The sequence below is a fragment of the Hypanus sabinus genome, chromosome 3, assembly GCF_030144855.1.
Source record: "Hypanus sabinus isolate sHypSab1 chromosome 3, sHypSab1.hap1, whole genome shotgun sequence".
Classification (NCBI taxonomy): Eukaryota; Metazoa; Chordata; class Chondrichthyes; order Myliobatiformes; family Dasyatidae; genus Hypanus; species Hypanus sabinus.
The window spans coordinates 54,717,861-54,737,227 of record NC_082708.1 but is presented as its reverse complement, the minus strand read 5'-3'; the positions used below and the strand labels follow the sequence as shown (position 1 = coordinate 54,737,227).

The following is a 19,367-nucleotide window of genomic DNA, read 5'->3' as shown; positions in this document are numbered from 1 at the left end:
TCAATGAATATCCGAGGTATATACTAACCTGCTTCATATAGGCATAACACATTGTTTCAGCCACTCTCTTCCCCTCATCATAGCAGGCTCTTGGTCCAATTGGATTTACATGACCCCAGTAATCTTCACGTTGTGGATGAACTTCTGGATCTTTATTGATTAAAAAAAATACTATTAACTGAAAATAGATTAACCATTACATTTTATAAAATTCTGTCAGGGACATTGAAATGTATTTTTCTACTTGACTAGCCCAGATACTATGAAAGAGGTTGTAAGAGCTATAATTTTTGTCAGTACATACTACAATAATTTTCAATTTGAATTGGACACTAGCAAAAGTACGTATTTGGGCAACTCATAGTCCTTAGCTAAATTCAAACAAACTACCTTTACATACAACGTGCAATACATCTGTAAGGGTCACAGAGATAAGAACTGCATTCTACCTACATAACTTTTACACACATTGTGGTCCATAATACAAGTGCTGAAGTCATATCAAATCAAGTCTTCCTCCATTGTTCTAAAAGAGGAAACAAACAACCCAGCTAACAAATTAGGTACGAAAAGAGGTGGGAATTCAATTTAAGCTGAAGGATAGAGCATCAATTATGCACAGAATGGAAATAAAACCAGAAGCATTTGTCCATTCCAAGGCAGGATGATAATAAATCTTAACATTTCACACTAACTACCTTGACAGCAAGCAGGTGCATGACTAAATTCTGGTCTGGTGGAGATAAAGACCATCTCTGCTCTAAGATCATATATTATAAATCCATCCCATTGCTTATTACCATTGTGATTTGCATTCATAAGGGAGTACTACTTTAACTTGTAGATTGAATACTCGTCATAGCCACAAAAAATGCAGATGGGGTGGGGGGGGGGGGGAGGATAACAAATTTACACAAAATCAGAGCTAGGACAATAATCTATTTCTTCATTTCCACTGTTATCCAAGAATTCATTTTCACCAATGCAGATTAATGCAAATGAATGATTGATGGGTGGGGTCGAGGTCAGCAGGAGACGCTCATGGAGTGAGCACTGTTTCAGATTCGCTCCATAACCTATACTTTTCTTAACCTATGATCACCCTTATTTAACTTACTTTTACCTACACCAAAAGATTCTTGCTACTTTTCTGGACTTATCTTTAAGAGTTTATTGTGAATTTTTGAAGAAATGAATACAGAAATGGCTCTTAGATCTAAAGGGCAAGAACCTGGGAAGGATCCTAACGGGAAGAAGAAAAAGACTGATCCTAAGCGCACTGAATTGACTTATGAAATGTTATTGGAGGTTTTAAATGAAAAATTTGAAGAACCACTACAAATTTTCAAACAAGATATAAAGGCTTTTCAAGATTATATGGATAAGACGGATTCAGTAGTTAACCAGCAGCAAGTTTTAATCGCAACTTTGCAAGAGGACGCTCAGAAGCGAGACTTGATAATTGAAAAACTGGAGCAGAAATTACTTTTGACAATTAAACAGGTGGAAACACTTAAAGCCAAGAGTGTCGACTTTGAGAATCAGTCTAGAAGACAGAACTTACGCATACTTGGTCTCCTGTAAGGTATTGAACAAGGGGACCCCTTGAAGTACTTTGCTCAACTTTTAAAGGATGCGTTCCCTTCTGTATTCCCAGACAGTCCTCCGTTACTCGATCGTGCTCACAGAATTATGGGTCGTTCACCAAGTGCTTCAGCTAAGCCACTGGTTGTAATTGTCTGATTTCATTATGTGCATGTTAAAGAGCAACTTATTCGTGTGGCTCGGCATGTTGGGATGGTCAGATTTCAAGATCACAATTTTCGATTAGTGGAAGATTTTAGTCCTGAAGTAATGAAGGCAAGGCTTCTTTTTAAACCTCTGATGTCCGAATGTTATGAGAAAAATCTACAACCTGCGCTCTTATACCCTGCGAAGCTCAGAATCTCGCCTTTGAATGCACCTCGGCGTGTTTTCCTTTCTACATCTGAAGCGAGAAGCTTTCTAAATGAGAACTTCCCTACTGCTACGGATTCTCATCTCTAATAAATGAATGATTTTGATCGTGCAAGATGGTTTTTGTTTCCAAAACCAGATTTTGTTTCTGGCTATTAGTGTAGGTTTACTCTATATTTTATACTCTAATTATTAAAGTTTTTTTTTGAAATACTAATCTTTTAATTTTACTTACTTCAACTACTGTACTTTATCTTTGGTCATTATTATTAATCCTTCGAAAGTGAATTTTTTTTTACTAAGATGGCGGTTTCTTCTCTAAAATTTTTTTGGCTTTTTTTCCGATTTCGACATTTTTTTTGGTTTGTTTGGGTTTTAACCCGATTTATAAGTTACCAGTGATTATATTCTTTTTGTTTTTCTTACTATCAATTACATTAAGAAGTTTGGTTTTAGTATAGTGATTATTATTTCTTTAGAGTTCGGGTGGATCTTTGTTTTTATCCTTTATATACGGAGTTGTCTTCTGCTGATATGGGGGTAGATTTAGTTTCATCTGTCCCTTTTCCTAGCTGTTTCCTGGCTGGGGTGGTCTTTTTTCCTCTTGGGTGGGGGGTGGGGTTTTTTCCCTAAATCTTATGTTCCTTATATCAGTTTGTTTTAGTTTCTTCATTTGGGCTGATTTTAAACTACTAAAATGTCTGTGATGTTGTCACTTCCGGGTCCACCCCTTATTTTTGTTCCTCTTCCGGATGCATGAGTTCATAACTTGGTTAACCCTTTATATATCAAAGGGTTGATTTCAGTAATATGGCTCAGACCATTAATTTTGTCTTTTGGAATACTAATGGCTTAAACCATCCGGTTAAATGGAAATAGATTTTCAAAGTATTCCAAAGACTTAATGCTCATATTACTTTTGTACAAGAAACTCATGTGAGGAAAGAGGACAATTATTGCTTTTTTAGGTTTTGGAGGGATCAACAGTACCATTTGAATTGAAATGCTAAAGTAAAGGGAGTTTCAATTTTTATTGACTCCTCTATTGCATATGTCCAACACGATATCTTTTCGGATCCGAATGGTAGATTTTTGTTAATTACTGGCTTACTTTTTAACAAAAAGGTTGCTATGGTTAATGTTTATGCTCCAAATGTGGATTGTCCTGATTTTTTAAAGTCCTTATTTACTTCTCTACCTAATCTAAATGAACATAAGTTAATAATGGGTGATGACTTTAATTGTTGTTTAAATCCTTTGTTGGACAAATCTACATCTACTCAGACTTTACCTAATAAAGTTGGCCACTTGTATTAACTCTTTTTTGACTGATAATGGAATTTTTGATATTTGGAGATTTCGGCATTCTAAGGACAAAGAGTTTTCATTTTTCTCACGTTTATCATTCCTACTTGAGAATTAATTATTTTTTTATTGACTCTTGCTTTATTCCATCGGTAATTGGTTGTAATTATGATAGTATAGCCATCTCTGACCATGCTCCATTAAAACTTTCTATTAAATTTACAGATACAGCTTCTAGTGCTAGACAATGGCGATTTGACTCTACCTTACTGCAAGATCCTGATTTTATTAAATTTATGAAGGAACAGATCGATTTCTTCTTTTCAACTAATTCCACGGATGTTATTTCTTGCTGAACACTTTGGGACACTTTTAAAGCATATATACGTGGACAGATTATCTCCTACTCTGTTGGTCTGAGAAAACGCATTAAGAAGGAAACTCTTTTATTGGTTGATAAAATTAAAGAGATTGACAAGAAATATTCGATTACTCCTAGTAAGGAGCTTTACAAACAAAGGGTTGAACTTCAAACGGAACATAGTTTATTACTTACATCTTCGATTAAAAATCAATTAATGAAAACCAGATCTGATTTTTATATACATAGTGATAAATTGGGTAAACTGTTAGCTAGTCAATTGAAGAATGCTTTAGTTAAACGTCAAATTACTAAGATCCGTCAGCAGAATGGGGATCTGACAGTTAACCATGATGAGATAAACAAATCATTTCAAGATTTTTATACCTCCTTGTATCATTCCGAATTCCCTCATGATCATAATACCATGTGTGATTTTCTTGGGAAATTGAATTTTCCAAAATTATCATCAGATGATCTTTCTATATTAGAAACTCCTATTACGGATGCAGAAATTAAAGGGGTTATTTCCTCTATGAATTCTGGGAAAGCACCAGGTCCAGATGGGTATACAGTAGAATTTTTAAAATGTTTTTCCGCTACTCTTTCTCCTTGGTTATGCAAGGTTTTTGAAGAAGCAATTAGATTGGGCAATCTGACACAATCTTTTTATAGAGCTTCCATTTCTTTAATATTGAAGAAAGATAAAGACCCTACTGACTGTGCATCCTATAGACCAATATCTTTATTGAATGTAGATTCCAAGATCTTTTCCAAGTTACTGGCATCCAGGCTGGAGAAGGTATTACCCCAAATTATTTTGGAAGATCAAATTGGTTTTATTAAAAATCGCTATTCTTTTTTCAATGTTAGGAGATTATTGAATATTGTTTATACTCCTTCACATAGCACTTCAGAATGTGTCTTTTCATTAGATGCGGAGAAAGCATTTGATAGAGCTGAATGGCCATACTTATTTAATGTGCTTGAGAAGTTTAATTTTAGTCTGACATTCATTTCCCAGATTAACCCGATATCATACTCCAGTTACCTCGGTGCTTACCAACAATCAAAGATCTCCTTTTTTTCATTTATTTTGGGGTACTAGACAAGGCTGCCCTCTTAGTCCATTATTATTTGATATTGCTTTAGAACCTTTGGCAATTGCTATCAGAGAATCACAGAACATTTTTGGCATTAATCATGGGACAGATATACATAAGCTATCATTATATGCAGATGATTTATTATTATTTATTTCTGATCCTGAGAAATCCATTCCTGCAGTTATATCATTGTTGGCTCAATTTAGTGATTTTTCCGGGTATAAATTAAATCTTAATAAGAGTGAATTGTTTCCTTTAAATAGACAAGTTCCAATTTATGGAAATTTACCTTTTAAATTAGTTAATGACTTTTATTTACTTAGGGATTAAAATCACAAAAAACTATAAGGACTTATTTAAGGTTAATTTTTTACCCATAATTGATCAGATTAAATGTTTGTTTACTAAGTGGTCACCAGTATCTTTATCTCTGATAGGTCGGATTAATGCTATTAAGATGGTTATTTTACCCAAGTTTTTATATATATATTTCAAGCGGTACCAATTTTTATTCCGAAATCCTTTTTTGCTAATGTTGATTCAAAAAGTTCCTCATATATATGGCAGAATAAAAGTCCTAGATTAGGTAAAAAAATATTTACAGAAGGCAAGGAAGGAAGGTGGATTGGCATTGCCTAATTTTAGATTTTATTATTGGGCAGTTAATATCCGATATTTGATATTTTGGTTAAAGGATTAGGATTTATCTTTTAGCCCTCATTGGGTGGACCTGGAAATTAAATCTGTACAAGGATTTGCACTGGGTTCTATTTTAGGGACTTCTCTTCCCTTTGCTCTTTCTAAATTGCCGAAACGAATTGACAACCCGATAGTTAAACATACTTTACGTATATGGTTTCAATTTCGGAAATTTTTTGGGTTGACTCAGCTTGTTTTAAATATTCCTATAGTATCCAATTGCTTTTTTTAAATCCTTTTATTATAGACCAAGCTTATTCAGCTTGGAAGACTAAAGGATTACTACGATTTTCCGATTTATTTTTGGATAATTGTTTTATGTCTTTTGAACAATTATCTAATAAATATAATTTGCCTAGATTTTTTTTTTAGATATTTACAGATTAGGAATTTCTTAAATACTGTACTTCCTACTTTTCCAAATTTTGTGTCTTCAGGTATTTTGGAGAATTTGTTTGAAATAAATCCTTCTCAGAAAGGGCTAATATCAAAACTTTACAATATAATTATGAAGATACGTTCAGAGCCCTTCTATAAGATTAAAAATGATTGGGAAAGAGAACTTAACCTTACTCTCCCTATTGAGAATTGGGATCAAATTCTTCAATTATTTAATACATCATCTATATGTGCTAAACATTCATTAATACAGTTTAAGGTTGTGCATAGGGCTCATATGTCCAAGGATAAATTGGCTCATTTTTATTCCTATATAAATCCTATTTGTGACAGATGTCATTCTGAGATAGCATCTTTAACTCATATGTTCTGGTTGTGTCCGCTTTTGAAAAAATATTGGAAATACATTTTTGATATTATTTCTACGGTATTGAACATTGATTTACAACCTCATCCTATTACTGCAATTTTTGGTTTACCAATGATGGACTCACTCCATTTATCCTCTTCCACTTGTCGAATGGTTGCATTTCTTACATTAATGGCTAGAAGATCTATTTTGTTGTATTAGAAAGAAATTAATCCTCCTACTGAATTTCATTGGTTTTCTCAAACTATGTTATGTCTAAATTTAGAAAAAATTAGAAGTGTTGTATTTGATACTTTATTAAATTTGAAAAGATATGGAGACCATTATTCAATATTTTCATATGATGTAATATGACCCTGTTCCAAGCCTATTTGTTTTTCCAGTTTCGATTTTATATATGTTGAGAGGATCGGAGTTGACGACACTGATGATTTTGTATTTTTGTGAGATATTATAAACCGCCCTTTTTTTTCCATTTTTTCTTTTTCTCTTTTTTTTTGTTTTTTCCTTATTAGTTATTAGATTAGTTTTTCTGCATATTTTTTTCTTTTTTTCTGTTTTTTAATATATATATTATAAGATACCTAGGTTTGCTTTGTTTATTTGTAAATTGTATTGTCCATGATTTGGGAATACTCATTTATACTGTAACCATTGCTTATGTATTCTTTCATGTTCAGCTGAAATGTGTATGTTTGTAATCCCATTATCTATGTATCAATTTTATTTTGTTGATATTAATAATAATAATAAAAAGATTGAAAAAGAAAGAAAGATGGGTGGGGTCAAGAGGAATACAATGTTGGACATTGTGCATGGGTGCCCAGCTTTGCTGCAATCCTTATGCAAGTAAACTGACATTTAATTTCAAGATTCTTGTTCTTTGCTGCACCTCTCATTCCTTATCATTTACTTAGGACAACTCATTCCCACTTATTCTATAGTGCCTCCTCTGATAACAAAACCATGCAATCATCGGCAACACACACAAAATGCTAGAGGAACTAAGCAGGTCAGTCAATCTCTATGGAAATGTGTAACTGATGTTTCAGACTGAGACCCTATTTCAGGACTCAATCATCATGCAATAATCAACACTGCAAAACTGTACAGGTAGCAGAATTTTTAATTTCAGTTTGCAATTAATTAGATGTTTTAAATTTAGTACCTACGCTTAAGCTTGACTTGTAGTTGACCGGCTTGAACCTGACACTCTCAATCATTGTCCAAGATATTATCACTGATCTAAAGGATGTTAGAATCATTTTCATGTTAAATAATAAGTAAATATGAGATAACTTGCAACTACCTTCCACTCATATGCAATGATAATCATGTATGATTTTTAAGATAATTGAATATTCCACTTAGAAGTCTTATTAAAAATGGAAGATAGTCAAAGGCCTCAACAGCTCCAATGACACTGCGCTACCTCAGAATCAGATTTTCTATCACTGACTTAAATGATGTAGAATTTGTTGTTCTGCAGCAGTGGTATAGGCAAGACAAAATTATTACAAGTTACAAAAATGAACAGTGTAAAGAAAAATGAGTAAAGAGATAGTGTTCAGAAATTTGATGGCAGAGGGGAAATGTAGTTTCTTAATTGCTGAGTGTGGGTCTTCAAGTTCCTGTACCTTCTCCTCAATGATAGTAAAGAGAAGAGGTCACATCCTGGATGGCGAGGGTTCTTAGTGATAGACATCGCCTCCTTGAGCCAATGGCTCTTAAAGATGTCCTGAATGATGGGGTAGGCTGTGCTCATGATGGAGCCAGCTGACTGTAACAACTCTCTGCAGCCTCTTCTGATTCTGTGCATTTAAGTCTCCATACTAGGCTGTTATGCAACCATCGCTCTTTGGTGACATACCAAATGTCCTCAAAATCCTAACAAAGTAGACAGCATACCTTCTTTATGATTGCTCAATGTGTTTGGCTAGGATAGATCCTCCAAGATGTTGATGCCCAGGTACTTGCACCCTTTCCACTGCTGACTCCTAATGGATTAGGCTGTTTAATTGCTATCTTTTTTGCAGCTTAACCAATTACCTGCTAGTCTTTTTATAACTACTTATATACATGTAACTGTTTAGTAAGTTTCCTAGTGGTCACTGTATGTATATACAGGTTTCCCCCACTGTCCGAAGGTAGAGCGTTCCTATGAAACAGTTCATAAGTCGGAATGTCGTAAAGTGAAGAAGCAATTACCTTTTATTTATATGGGAAAAATTTGTGAGTGTTCGCAGACCCAAAAAATAACCTACCAAATCATGCCAAATAACACATAAAACCTAAAATAACAGTAATATATAGTAAAAGCAGGAATGATCTGATAAATACACAGCCTATATGAAGTAGGAATACTTTTCTGCAATCATTGCAGCACCGTCCACCGCAGCGAAAATCTCACGCAAGCGCTCTCAGCAGCAAGACACGGAGCAAGTGTTCTCGGTAGAAGTGCTCTTTCCAGTAACCTTTAAGCTATGAAGCTGCCAAATCATACCAAATAACACATAAAAATACACAGCCTATATAAAGTAGAAATAATCTATGTACAGTGTAGTTTCATTTACTGGAATCGGGAAGACAGTAAGCACACTGATGATGGTGTGTTAGGCTGAGTTGGAGGTTGAGGCGGTGGAAGACTGGGATGTCATCTCATCATTGTCTGTTCCCATCAGGGCAGGCAGGTCACCTATGTCTGCCTGCCTCGATGCCGAAGGTCGAAGTTCGTTGTCTGCTGTGGCAGATGTGGAAGGCTTGCAAAACAACAGTATGCTTGACTGCTTAGCCTCGCGCATTTTTCTATCATACAGTTCTTTGTAAGCACTCAAACCATCCTGCAAACCTGCCCTAAACCTACGTACCATTTCAAAATGTCATACTTTTCTGCAATCATTGCAGCGTTGTCAATCACAGTGAAAATCTCACGCAATTGCTTCATGTACAGTTCCTGGATGACTTCACTTTCGGGCCATTCGCTACTGCGTTTGGTTTCAATTGTTATCCTTTCCTCTTCATCTGTCAGTTCTTGGTCATGGGATGCCAAAACCTTTTCAACATCATCTTTGTCAACTTCCACAAACCCAGCCTCCTTAGCCAAACTCACTATGTCCTTACTTCATTCACCACTATCAAAACGCTTAATTATGTCTAGTTTTACACTAAGTGTAACACTCGTGCGTGCTATTTTAGCTTTTCCGATACCTTAGAACTCATCTTGCCGACGGTTGCCCAAAATAAATTGACATAAAGCACAGATGCTCGCAGGCACGTGTTTAAGCAACGCTGGCTAGAATGCAGTTCCAGGGGAGGAGCTTGGCTGCCCGGTGCGCGCTGCCTTTTTTCATAACAGTGAAAACACGTTCTGTTAGTGAAAACAAGTAACTAATGTAGGTCTTTCGTAACAGTGAGGTGTCGTAAAGTGAACATTCGAAAAACGGGGGACACCTGTATAGTTGTAACCCCCTTTGTGGTTACATCTAAATCATTCTGGAAAGCTCTGGAAGCTTCTCTGGTGCTGCGTTATTTGAATAAGGGCTATCTGATTGGCTGACTCTTATCTGCTAATTTGAATGGAAGGTTTATTTTCTATGGAGTATAAACAAAGCTCACCATGTGGCGACACCATCAATTTTCTTTCTTTTGCTTCTCTTGCCCTTCATTTACTAGACTAGACCTAGCTTTAAAAATTTTCTTTGTTCTATTAATGCTTAATAAAACAACAGTGAAGCAACAAGATTTGTACCACCTTTCTGCCTTCCAAAATAAGCTTTGATTTAAAATAGAATCCAACAATTTTGGCATAGTTAACAAAACAATGGTTGTGAAGTTTTAAGGACTTGGAATCACAAATGAAAAGGATATTTTCGGGGCCTAAACTAAATGGAAGGTAAATGCTTCCGCTCTATTTCCAAATTATCTGAGAGGAAATCTAGTTTTGGCATCAGTACATCATTGGATGGAAGTTAGGAGTGTGGAACTACAGCACTGCAAATTTAAAAAAGCAGATCTGAAATTAATACCGGGCTGGGTGAAGGTAGATTGAAGTAATTGGATACATGCCAGCCACTGCAGGTGAGCAAAAGTGGTACTTCACGAGGACAATAAGCACAGTGGTTAACATGCTAGTAAACTCTGACATAGTGTCTACATTGCTGGATACAGTGCGCAAATCGTGAACCAACCAGAAGGCTCAGAACAAGTTGACAACTATTGTTCATTATGAAGTTTATTCTAGTATTATTTGTTTGGTTACGTTCTTGCCAATTTCCCTGACTTGCAATGAGTACAAATATTCATACTGTTATGCTTTATCATAGCTTCCATCTTTTTTACTTGTACCAGTCATCATTAATAAAATATTTTAAACTCCTGCAAGTGTGCCTACTAATCTAACAATGATATAATCTTTATCATAGCTTCCATCTTTTTTACTTATATCAGCTGTCATTAATAAAATAGTTCAAACTCCTGCAAGTGTGCCTACCCAATTATCTAACAATGATATAATCCTGTAAATATTTTGAAGAACATATAGCCTTTGATATTTCCATAACTTGGGTAGTTGTTGATTATTTTCCTACTTGTCACAATACTTATGTGCAGTAGTTTGGTGTGTCCCCTCATGGTTACATTTGTATCATTCTGGAAGCTTCTCTGGTGCTTCATTATTTGAAATGGGGTTATTTGATTGGCTTTTATCTGTAAATTTGAATAGAATATTTCTCATCTATGAAGCATAAAAAAAAATTGACCATGTGGTAATGTCATTTTTTCTTTCTCCCTTCCCTTACTAGACTTCCATCACTGTCCGTTTTTCAATTTTCATTGTTCTACTAATACATAATCAAGCAATTGCGAAGCAACAAGTTTTGTGCCTCCTTCTTGTCTTCTGAAATAACCTTAGATAAAAATATCAAAATCCAACACTCTTTAATGAGGACTGGTGTGTGTTTCCCAGACCTTCCTTACCTCAAGTACACAATCTGAACTGTGGTTTTGCCAACGTTAAATGTAAAGTTGTTATTGCAATACCACTTGGCCAACCATCCTATCTTAATCATTCAGGTAAAAACAGGGCAAAGCCCAATTAAAGACAAAACTGCTTTCATTTCGATTGTTGAAAAACAGGATTTCAGTTGTTTGTAATATTGCACTATAGATTGGCTGATTTCCCATATAATTTTGTAAGATATTTGCACCAAAAAACTAAAGTAATAACAACCTTCACAAAAGCTACAAGCCCAAAAATCTGCAGATGCTGAAAATCTTAACCAAAAGACTCAGGAAGGGAGGCAACATCTATAGGACGGAAGAAAAGAATGAATGTTTTGGATTAAAAATAGTTTCTTTCCACGTATTTTACCTGACCTACTAGACATTTCCAGTCTTTCTTGCTTTTATGTCTGAGAATACAGTACATCCTTGATTGCCACAAGAACTGTTTGCAACATGCAAAATCTATAGACTCTGTAGACTTGCTTCCTTGTGGCACACTGCCTCAGAGGAAAGCTGACTTGCTGCATCAACCATTCTTAAAAAATATATAGTAGTAGAAATTCTAGTTCCTTAAACTGTGCCACCACTCAATTAGATCAATTCTGTGCTTTGTCCATTTTGCCATTTTAAACCACATCTTCCAGATCCCTTCAGTTTTCAACCTGCTGAATGAAAGGTCATCTGCAGCTCTCTAAGTAATAGCTTTATATCATCTATTTCCAAGGTGTCCCAAAATTACCACAAATTGGAACATAAACAAAGGGGTCATTAATAAGTACTATTATTTCTAAATCAAAAAATCTTTATAAATGATGACTGAAATGTAAGTCAGCCCATTCCAACCTTCTGCTACCACAAATATTGTCACAGAAGTTGGAGTAGGCCTAAACTAAATACATCGATCAACTGACCTCATCTCACCACCAAAGGTTTGCATCGCTCATCCCAGTCTATCCAATGCTAGCTCTCACAGGTAGCATCTCCACACCTAGCTTTGAAGCAGTGCTAGCAGAGAGTATATATTCACCCCAGAGTAGATGTTTACACCAAGTTTACAAAACAGCAGTACAATGATCTCTTAACACTGATTTCATGAATTCATGGCATGAATATCGATTTCTCCCTCCATTAAACAAATCCTCCCACCCTATCTTCCTCTATTCCCCACTCTGACCTTTTAATTCTTTTGAACTTTGATTAATTTCCCCTGGGTCCCCTCCTCCTTCCAATTGTCCAATGATCCACTCTCCTCCCCTGTAAGACCTTAACTTTTCCCACCCATCTAGCTTCACCTTTCACCTTCCAGCTAGCCTCCTTCTCCTCCCTCCTTTTTATTCTGGCATCTTTCCCCTTCCTCCTCAGTTCTGCAGAAGCGTCTCAGCTCAAAGCATTGTCTATATATTCATTTCCATAGATGCCGAGTTTCTCCAGTATTTTGTGTGTGTGTTGCTTTTGATTTTGTTAGTGTTGTGTTCCTGGGAAAACATGCTAATATACATTAGCAACACAAGAATAAAAAATAACAACAAAAGTGGGTTATCTGGATCATTGAGCCATCTCCATTATTTAATAAAATCCTGTCTGATATGGTCATGGACTCGACTCCACGTATCTGTCTTTTCCCCATAATCTTTAATTGCCCTGCTATTTAAAAATCTATGTAACTATGCATTAAGCGTATCTGATGAGATAGTCTCTAAATGCTTCAATGGGCAGAGAATTCCACAGATTCACTATTCTCTGGGAAAAGTAATTTCACTTCATCCCTGTCCTAAACCTATTCCTCCAAATCTTGAGGCTATGCCCCCTGGTTCTAGTCTCATTTATCAGTGGAAACATCTTTCTATCCTTTCCATAATTTTATATATTCCTATAAGATGCTCTTTAAGCTTCTGAATACCAGCAATACAGCCCCAGACAACTCAATTGCTGATCAAGTAATCCCTGATCTCCAGAAACAACCTCGTGTACTTACGCTTCACTGTCCCTAAAGGTAGGATGTCTTTCCTCAAGTAAGAACAGAACTCCACGAAGTACTCCAGGTGCAGCTTCACCAGTACCACGCACACTTGCAGCTCAACCAATCTGTTCTTAATTTCAACCCCTCTAACAAAGGAGGCTGATATTCCATTTGTCTTCTTGATGTGTTGCTCCTGTAAGCAATCTTTTGCTATTCATGCACAAGCACACCAAAGTTCCTCACAAAAGCATGCTGCAATCTTCCAACATTTAAACAATCTGACCTCAAATTTATCAAGGCTGTATTATATCTGACAACCTTTGCCCACTCATTTAACCTACCTATATCTTTCTGCAGACCTTGCACATTCTCTTTCTCTGCACAATTTGCTTTTTCACTCAATTTAGTGTTATCAGCAAACTTAAATACGTTACACTCAGCCCCCTCTTCCAAATTATTAATAAATATCGTGAACAGTGGCAGGCCCCGCATTGCCACCAGTGCCACTTCACTCACCACTGAGAAGCACCTATTTATCCATTGTCTGGTCTCTGGAGGCGCAATTTTTTTGTATGCAGTTTGTTTTGTATGAACGTCACTTCTTGTATATAAAACTAGAGCACACAAAAGAGAACAACCTTGGTTAACACCGATTGCAAGAATAGTATATTTAGGTGCACAGCGATTCTGTATTGAACTTAACATGTTCTTAACAAGTTTCACAAGCAAGATCTAATTAAAAACCCTGAAGAAAGCTTCGGATCTCAGGTGATTCTTGAGAAGGTGCTTAACTCTCTGCATAGCTATGCATATCCACACTGTGAGGGCTCAGAGTGAAAAGATAACTCCCCTTCAAAGGTGTCACCCAGACTTCAGACGCATCTGAATGCTGTACACAATGTCAGCTTCCGACCCGAGTAGCGCTGATCGTGAAGACCTGGAAGACAGGTCAGAATATGGCAGATCGATCGTGTCATTGTAATGCTCAAAGTAATTCACAATTAGCCTAGCAACAGCACGAGCTTGCTCCAGAGCCGAAGTGGCAAGAATGAGAGCAGCTTATGCTAAACACCATGTTGAGGTGTAAATAGAGAAAGCTTGTATAGACATGGAGAGCACCTGCAAACGCTATGTTAGATGCACTCAAGGAAGACTGTGAAGCTGAAGCTGCCTTAACAGAGGCAATGGCATACGGAGCAGTAGCTGACTTAGACAGTGTCGAGTCTATAACCAGAATCAGTCATGCTATAACATCACAACAGCCAATGCAGCTTACTAAAGAACATGCAAGTCCAAACACATTTTGGCTATAAAAGCATACAGCAAATACCTACAACTTCCCGTTTTGCAGTTTCATCACAGCGAAGACATCAGAAGTTGCTATTGATGCCAACCCTATCAGCAGAGGCTGAGCTTACATCCCTCCCAGGACGCACATTTGGCAAATCACTTTCCACAATGCCCTCAATCAGGAGCCGCAGGTGCATTGGATTTGGCTTGGTATCTGGCTCGTTGAGTTGTTCGACAACCAATCTGCAAGTTATCTGTCCTAGAAATCAAGCTTTTACAATGCCAAGGAAGGACTAATTTTCAAACCTAACAAAGTGCGAGACCATCTCTATAAGTGGCTTGATAGGGAGCCACTGCAACATACTAAACAAGTTAGGGCGATGCAAATAATCCAGCTATGTGTTTGCAAATGCTGTGGCAGAGAATGGACAAATGTCATGGCTCTCTGGAGGCAATCGAAGAATCTCTGTTCAGCAGACTCAATACTTCTCCAAAGCTCTTCCACAAAGAACCACAGAAGCTACTGGAGCTTGCAGATCTGTTGTTGGGACTGCTGGCCACACACAAAAAAAAAACAAGAGGAGAAACCGCCAGGCAACATGCAAGAACAGTGGATAGCTGCAGGTTTCAAGTACAAAAGAACACATCATGCCTACTATCCATCATTTTCATTTTTTGTTAAATTCATCCACCACCATACAGAAATATAAAATGACCCTAGTTTTATGTCCTCAACTTCCAGTAACATGTCATTCAAAAAGAAGTCTTCAGCAAAACCTTGGGAAAGCAGAACCTCTATCACAGTCAACAAAATTGTAGAAAACCCTGATAGGTAAATCCCTGTGGAAAAGAAACCTCACCCTTAAAGGAAATGTGAGGATTCAGAGAAAAATTACCAGCAGTTGGAAGACACTCTCCAATTGAGCTCTCAATATGTTTCAAATGTTGTGCTTTGACAACACAACAAACTAAAGACTAAAACTACTGTACACTACACTGAGTACAAAAGTATCCAGCTCATACAGAAAAACTCATTCAGGACCAGCACATTGGCTACTACTGGTTCCAGCACACCCGCAGCAGAGTATGGCAGGAAGCTAGCTGAGCATCTATCAGATGTAGCTACTTCATCATGCACAGAGGTATGCGGGAAGGGCTTCCAAGGCAAATCTTGCTCTCAATATGTCTAGTCAATACCTACCCGAAAGGACATCCTGAGCAAAACCTAAAGGCATATGTGATATTAGATAATCAGAACAATGTGTCCTTGGCAAAATTACTATACTATGACACATTCAGTATTCAAAGTTCTATTTTCCCCATACACTCTAAAGACATGTTCTGGAACATCAGAAGTTTCTGGAAGAATAGCCAGTGGATCTGCCACAATAGGAGGGCAAGTCTGCTTACCCTTGCCCACCCTCATTGAGTGCAACCAAAATCCCAACTCCTAAAGCTGCACGTGGTCATTTACATCTTAAGGACATCGATGACAAGATTCCCCCACTTGACTCTTGTGCGGAGATTCACCTGTTGCTTGGCAGGGATACCATCCGTGCACATAAGCTATGTGAACAGCCTAATGGTCAGCACAACGCTTCCTACACCTAACAATTGGACCTGGGTTGGGTCATGCTGTTTCAAGTCTGCCTTGATGGTGCTTATCAGCCCATTGTCAGCACATTTAGGATTAATATCCTGGAGTACTGGCACCCAAGTCATTTCAGATGCTGTGAGTGTAGAATCTGTACAAGAGAACATTATAAGTAAGCACCTGACATACAGTACTTAACTTTTGCTCAACAAGATTTAGGCAAGCTGGTCTTCTATCACTCAGAAGATGACTGTAAGCTGGGACCTCAATCAAAGATGAGGTCTTCCTTCTGATCACGAACAAAGAGTTTAGCAAAGATAAGTCACATTGGGTAGTTACCCTTCCTTTTCGCTCTCCACAACAACTCCTAGCAAACAATAGGACAGGCTCTTAGTTGACTCATGTTCCTCAGTCTCACAATGAGAAAGAAACCAGAAATGAAAAGTCATTATGTGGAGTTCATGCTAAGTTTGCACCTCCACCAAATCCCAACAAAGAAAACTGTTATTTGCCCAGTTTTGGTATTTACCGCCTGCAGAAACTTGCATAAATACAAATTGTCTTTGATTCAAGTGCACAGTTCAAAGGCGTATCACTGAATAATGTGCTCCTGCAAGATCCAGAGCTCAATAACCGTCTGCTTGGGGTCAGTAATGGCAGACATCAAACAAATGCTCCACAGCTTCCTAGTGAGAAAGGATCAAGACTACCTTTGATTCTTGTGGTTTTGTGACCGCCAACTGGACAACAAGATTCTGGAGTACCACATAAAAGTTCACATATTTGGTAACTGTTCCTCACCAGCTGTAGCAATCTATGGCCTTAAGAAGACAGCTATTGAGAGAGAGAAGGAATTTGGGACTGAAGCACGCAGGTACTTGAAGGCAACAAACACTGCTGGATAAAGTGAAGTTGGATTCATCCTGGGCAAAGCAAACCTTACTCCTAAACCAGATCTCACCTCTTTTCTCATTAGACATTACCAGGATCATGTAATCAAAGTTACATTTTCCAAGTGATAATCGTTAAAGACTTTGTAGTAAGACTGTTTTCAAGACCAGTCTGATACTCTCCTTCTTTTGCCAAAGATTTAATGAGATGATCATTTGACTTTTAGTTTCAGTACTTAAGCTTGACATCCTATGGATGCCAGGTAGGAAGTATTCTGGCCTCTGGAGGGGCAGTTTGTTTTGTATGCAGTTTGATATGCATGAACATCACTTACTGAATGTAAGCTGTTTTAATTTTTCCTGTGCAGATTAATTTGGATTTCAACTAGAAGCACACAGTGGAAAGACATCCAGCTCCACTTATCTTTATTTGCCCTTGAAACAACAATACTTGAGAGTCTTTGGTTTTGTTACTATCAGTAAGCATTTAGTACATTTATTTTGGAGTATTATGTTTAACACTTATTATTAAGATAGCGTTGCACCATGAGTTTACTCTTGTTCATAGGGCATACTTATGGAGTGCTGTGTGTGTGTATTACCCTGGTTAACATTTATTGTGCGATAATTGATAGTACAGGTCCACAATTCCTTATCCAAAATCCTTGGGGCCAGTTGCATTTTGGAATTCAGAATTTTTCAGATTTCAGAATCCCTCCTTATTGGTTCTGCAACCCCCTCCCCCCACCCGAATACCAAAAAACATGTATGCTCAAGTCCCTTATTTAACCTGTCTCAGTGCACAGTGGACTTTAAGACCTGGCAGAGCTCCAGACCTACGCATATCCTGCCGTATACTTTAAATCATCTCTAGATTACTTATAATACACAATACAAAAGTAGTTGTTATACTGTATTGTTTAGGGAATAATGACAAGAAAAATATTGTATTTCCAACAAAAACATTCAATAAAACATAAAAATATACAGCTTCAAACCAACCAAATCAAACACATGGTAAATGACTTATTGGAATAAATGTAGAATGTCACTGTCACTATAAAACTGCAGTAACTTGTCTTTCCATTTCTTTAAATCATATACAGTGGTAGTTCCAACACCATATTCTTCAGTAAGACGCCACAGACACACCACGATCAAGCTTCTGCAATTTCTGCTTCAGAATTTCGGATAAGGGACTGTGGACCTGTATTAGTACATTCAGGCTCACCAAGATTCTGTATCGATTTAATACGTATTTTACTTAACTTTCTGCAGTTTTACAAGTAAGATCTCATTAAAAACCTTGAATGAACCTTCCATCTCAGGTGATTTTTGAGAAGGTGTTTAACTCAATGCATAGCTTTGTATATACACACTGAGGGAAAAAGATCCATACTCTCTGTCCCCTATTGGTTAACAAATCTTCTATCCATGTTAATAATTACCCTCAATTCCATGAATCCTTATTTTATGAATAGTTTATTATGCTGCAGTTTATCAAATGCCTCCTGGAAATCCAAGAATGCCATATCCACCCGTTTCCACTACATTCATTATATCCTCAAGGAACACAAGTATGTTTGTCAAACAAGACTTGCCCTTCATGAATCCATGCTATGTCTGCCTAATGGAACTACAGTACTTCTATCCAGATGTATCACTATTTCTTCCTTAATTCTTTGCTTATTCCTTCCCACTCTGCTCATGGACTGTTTTTCCCACTCGCATCAGGAAGGGGGCTATGTAGCATTCACACCAGGACCACCAGAATCAAAAACAGTTACTATCTCCAAGCAGCAAGGCCAATTAATACGTCCACCCAGTAATCCAATGACTTTACAGTTTTGTGTCAGAGTCACTATGTACAGACATTCCTGTACCGAGCTTTACCTTATGTACATATAATGTAATTTAAGTTATCTTATGTATTTCTATTTGTTTTTAAAATCGTGTCCTTTCTTTTTTTTTGTGTTGCATCAGATCCGTAGTAACAATTAATTCATTCTCCTTTACACTTACATACTGGAAATGACATTCAACAATCTTGACAATAATGATAGCTTCAAGCAATTTCCAGACACAGATGTTAAGCTAACTGGCTTATAGTTAGCTGCTTCTTTTTTTAAAAAAAAAACAGTGGTATGATATTCATCATCTTCCAATCCACTGGAACTTGCCCTGAGTTCAGTTAACCTTTGTACATTATCAAAAATCTATCTGTTGCTACCTCCGCCATTTCTTTCAGTATACAGTTGGCCCTTCTTATCCACGGGAGATTGGTTCCAGGAACCCCGGCAGATACAAAAATTCGCAGGTGCTCAAATCTGTTATATAAAGTGGCGTAATATTTGCATATGATCTACGCACATCCTCCCATACTAGATTACTTATAACACCTAATACAATGGAAATGCAATGTAAATAGTTGTTACA

The 19,367-nt window shown here is 37.0% G+C and overlaps 1 protein-coding gene across 3 annotated transcripts in view; it reads right to left on the bottom strand.

Moving 5' to 3' along the window:
• Positions 1-19,367, bottom strand: part of uxs1 (UDP-glucuronate decarboxylase 1) — a 103,431-nt gene that overhangs the window by 48,881 nt on the left and 35,183 nt on the right. For all 3 annotated transcript variants that reach the window (XM_059964372.1, XM_059964373.1, XM_059964374.1), the window contains one exon: positions 29-150. In XM_059964372.1, the coding sequence (XP_059820355.1) occupies positions 29-150 (122 nt within the window). The remainder of the gene's footprint in view (positions 1-28; positions 151-19,367) is intronic.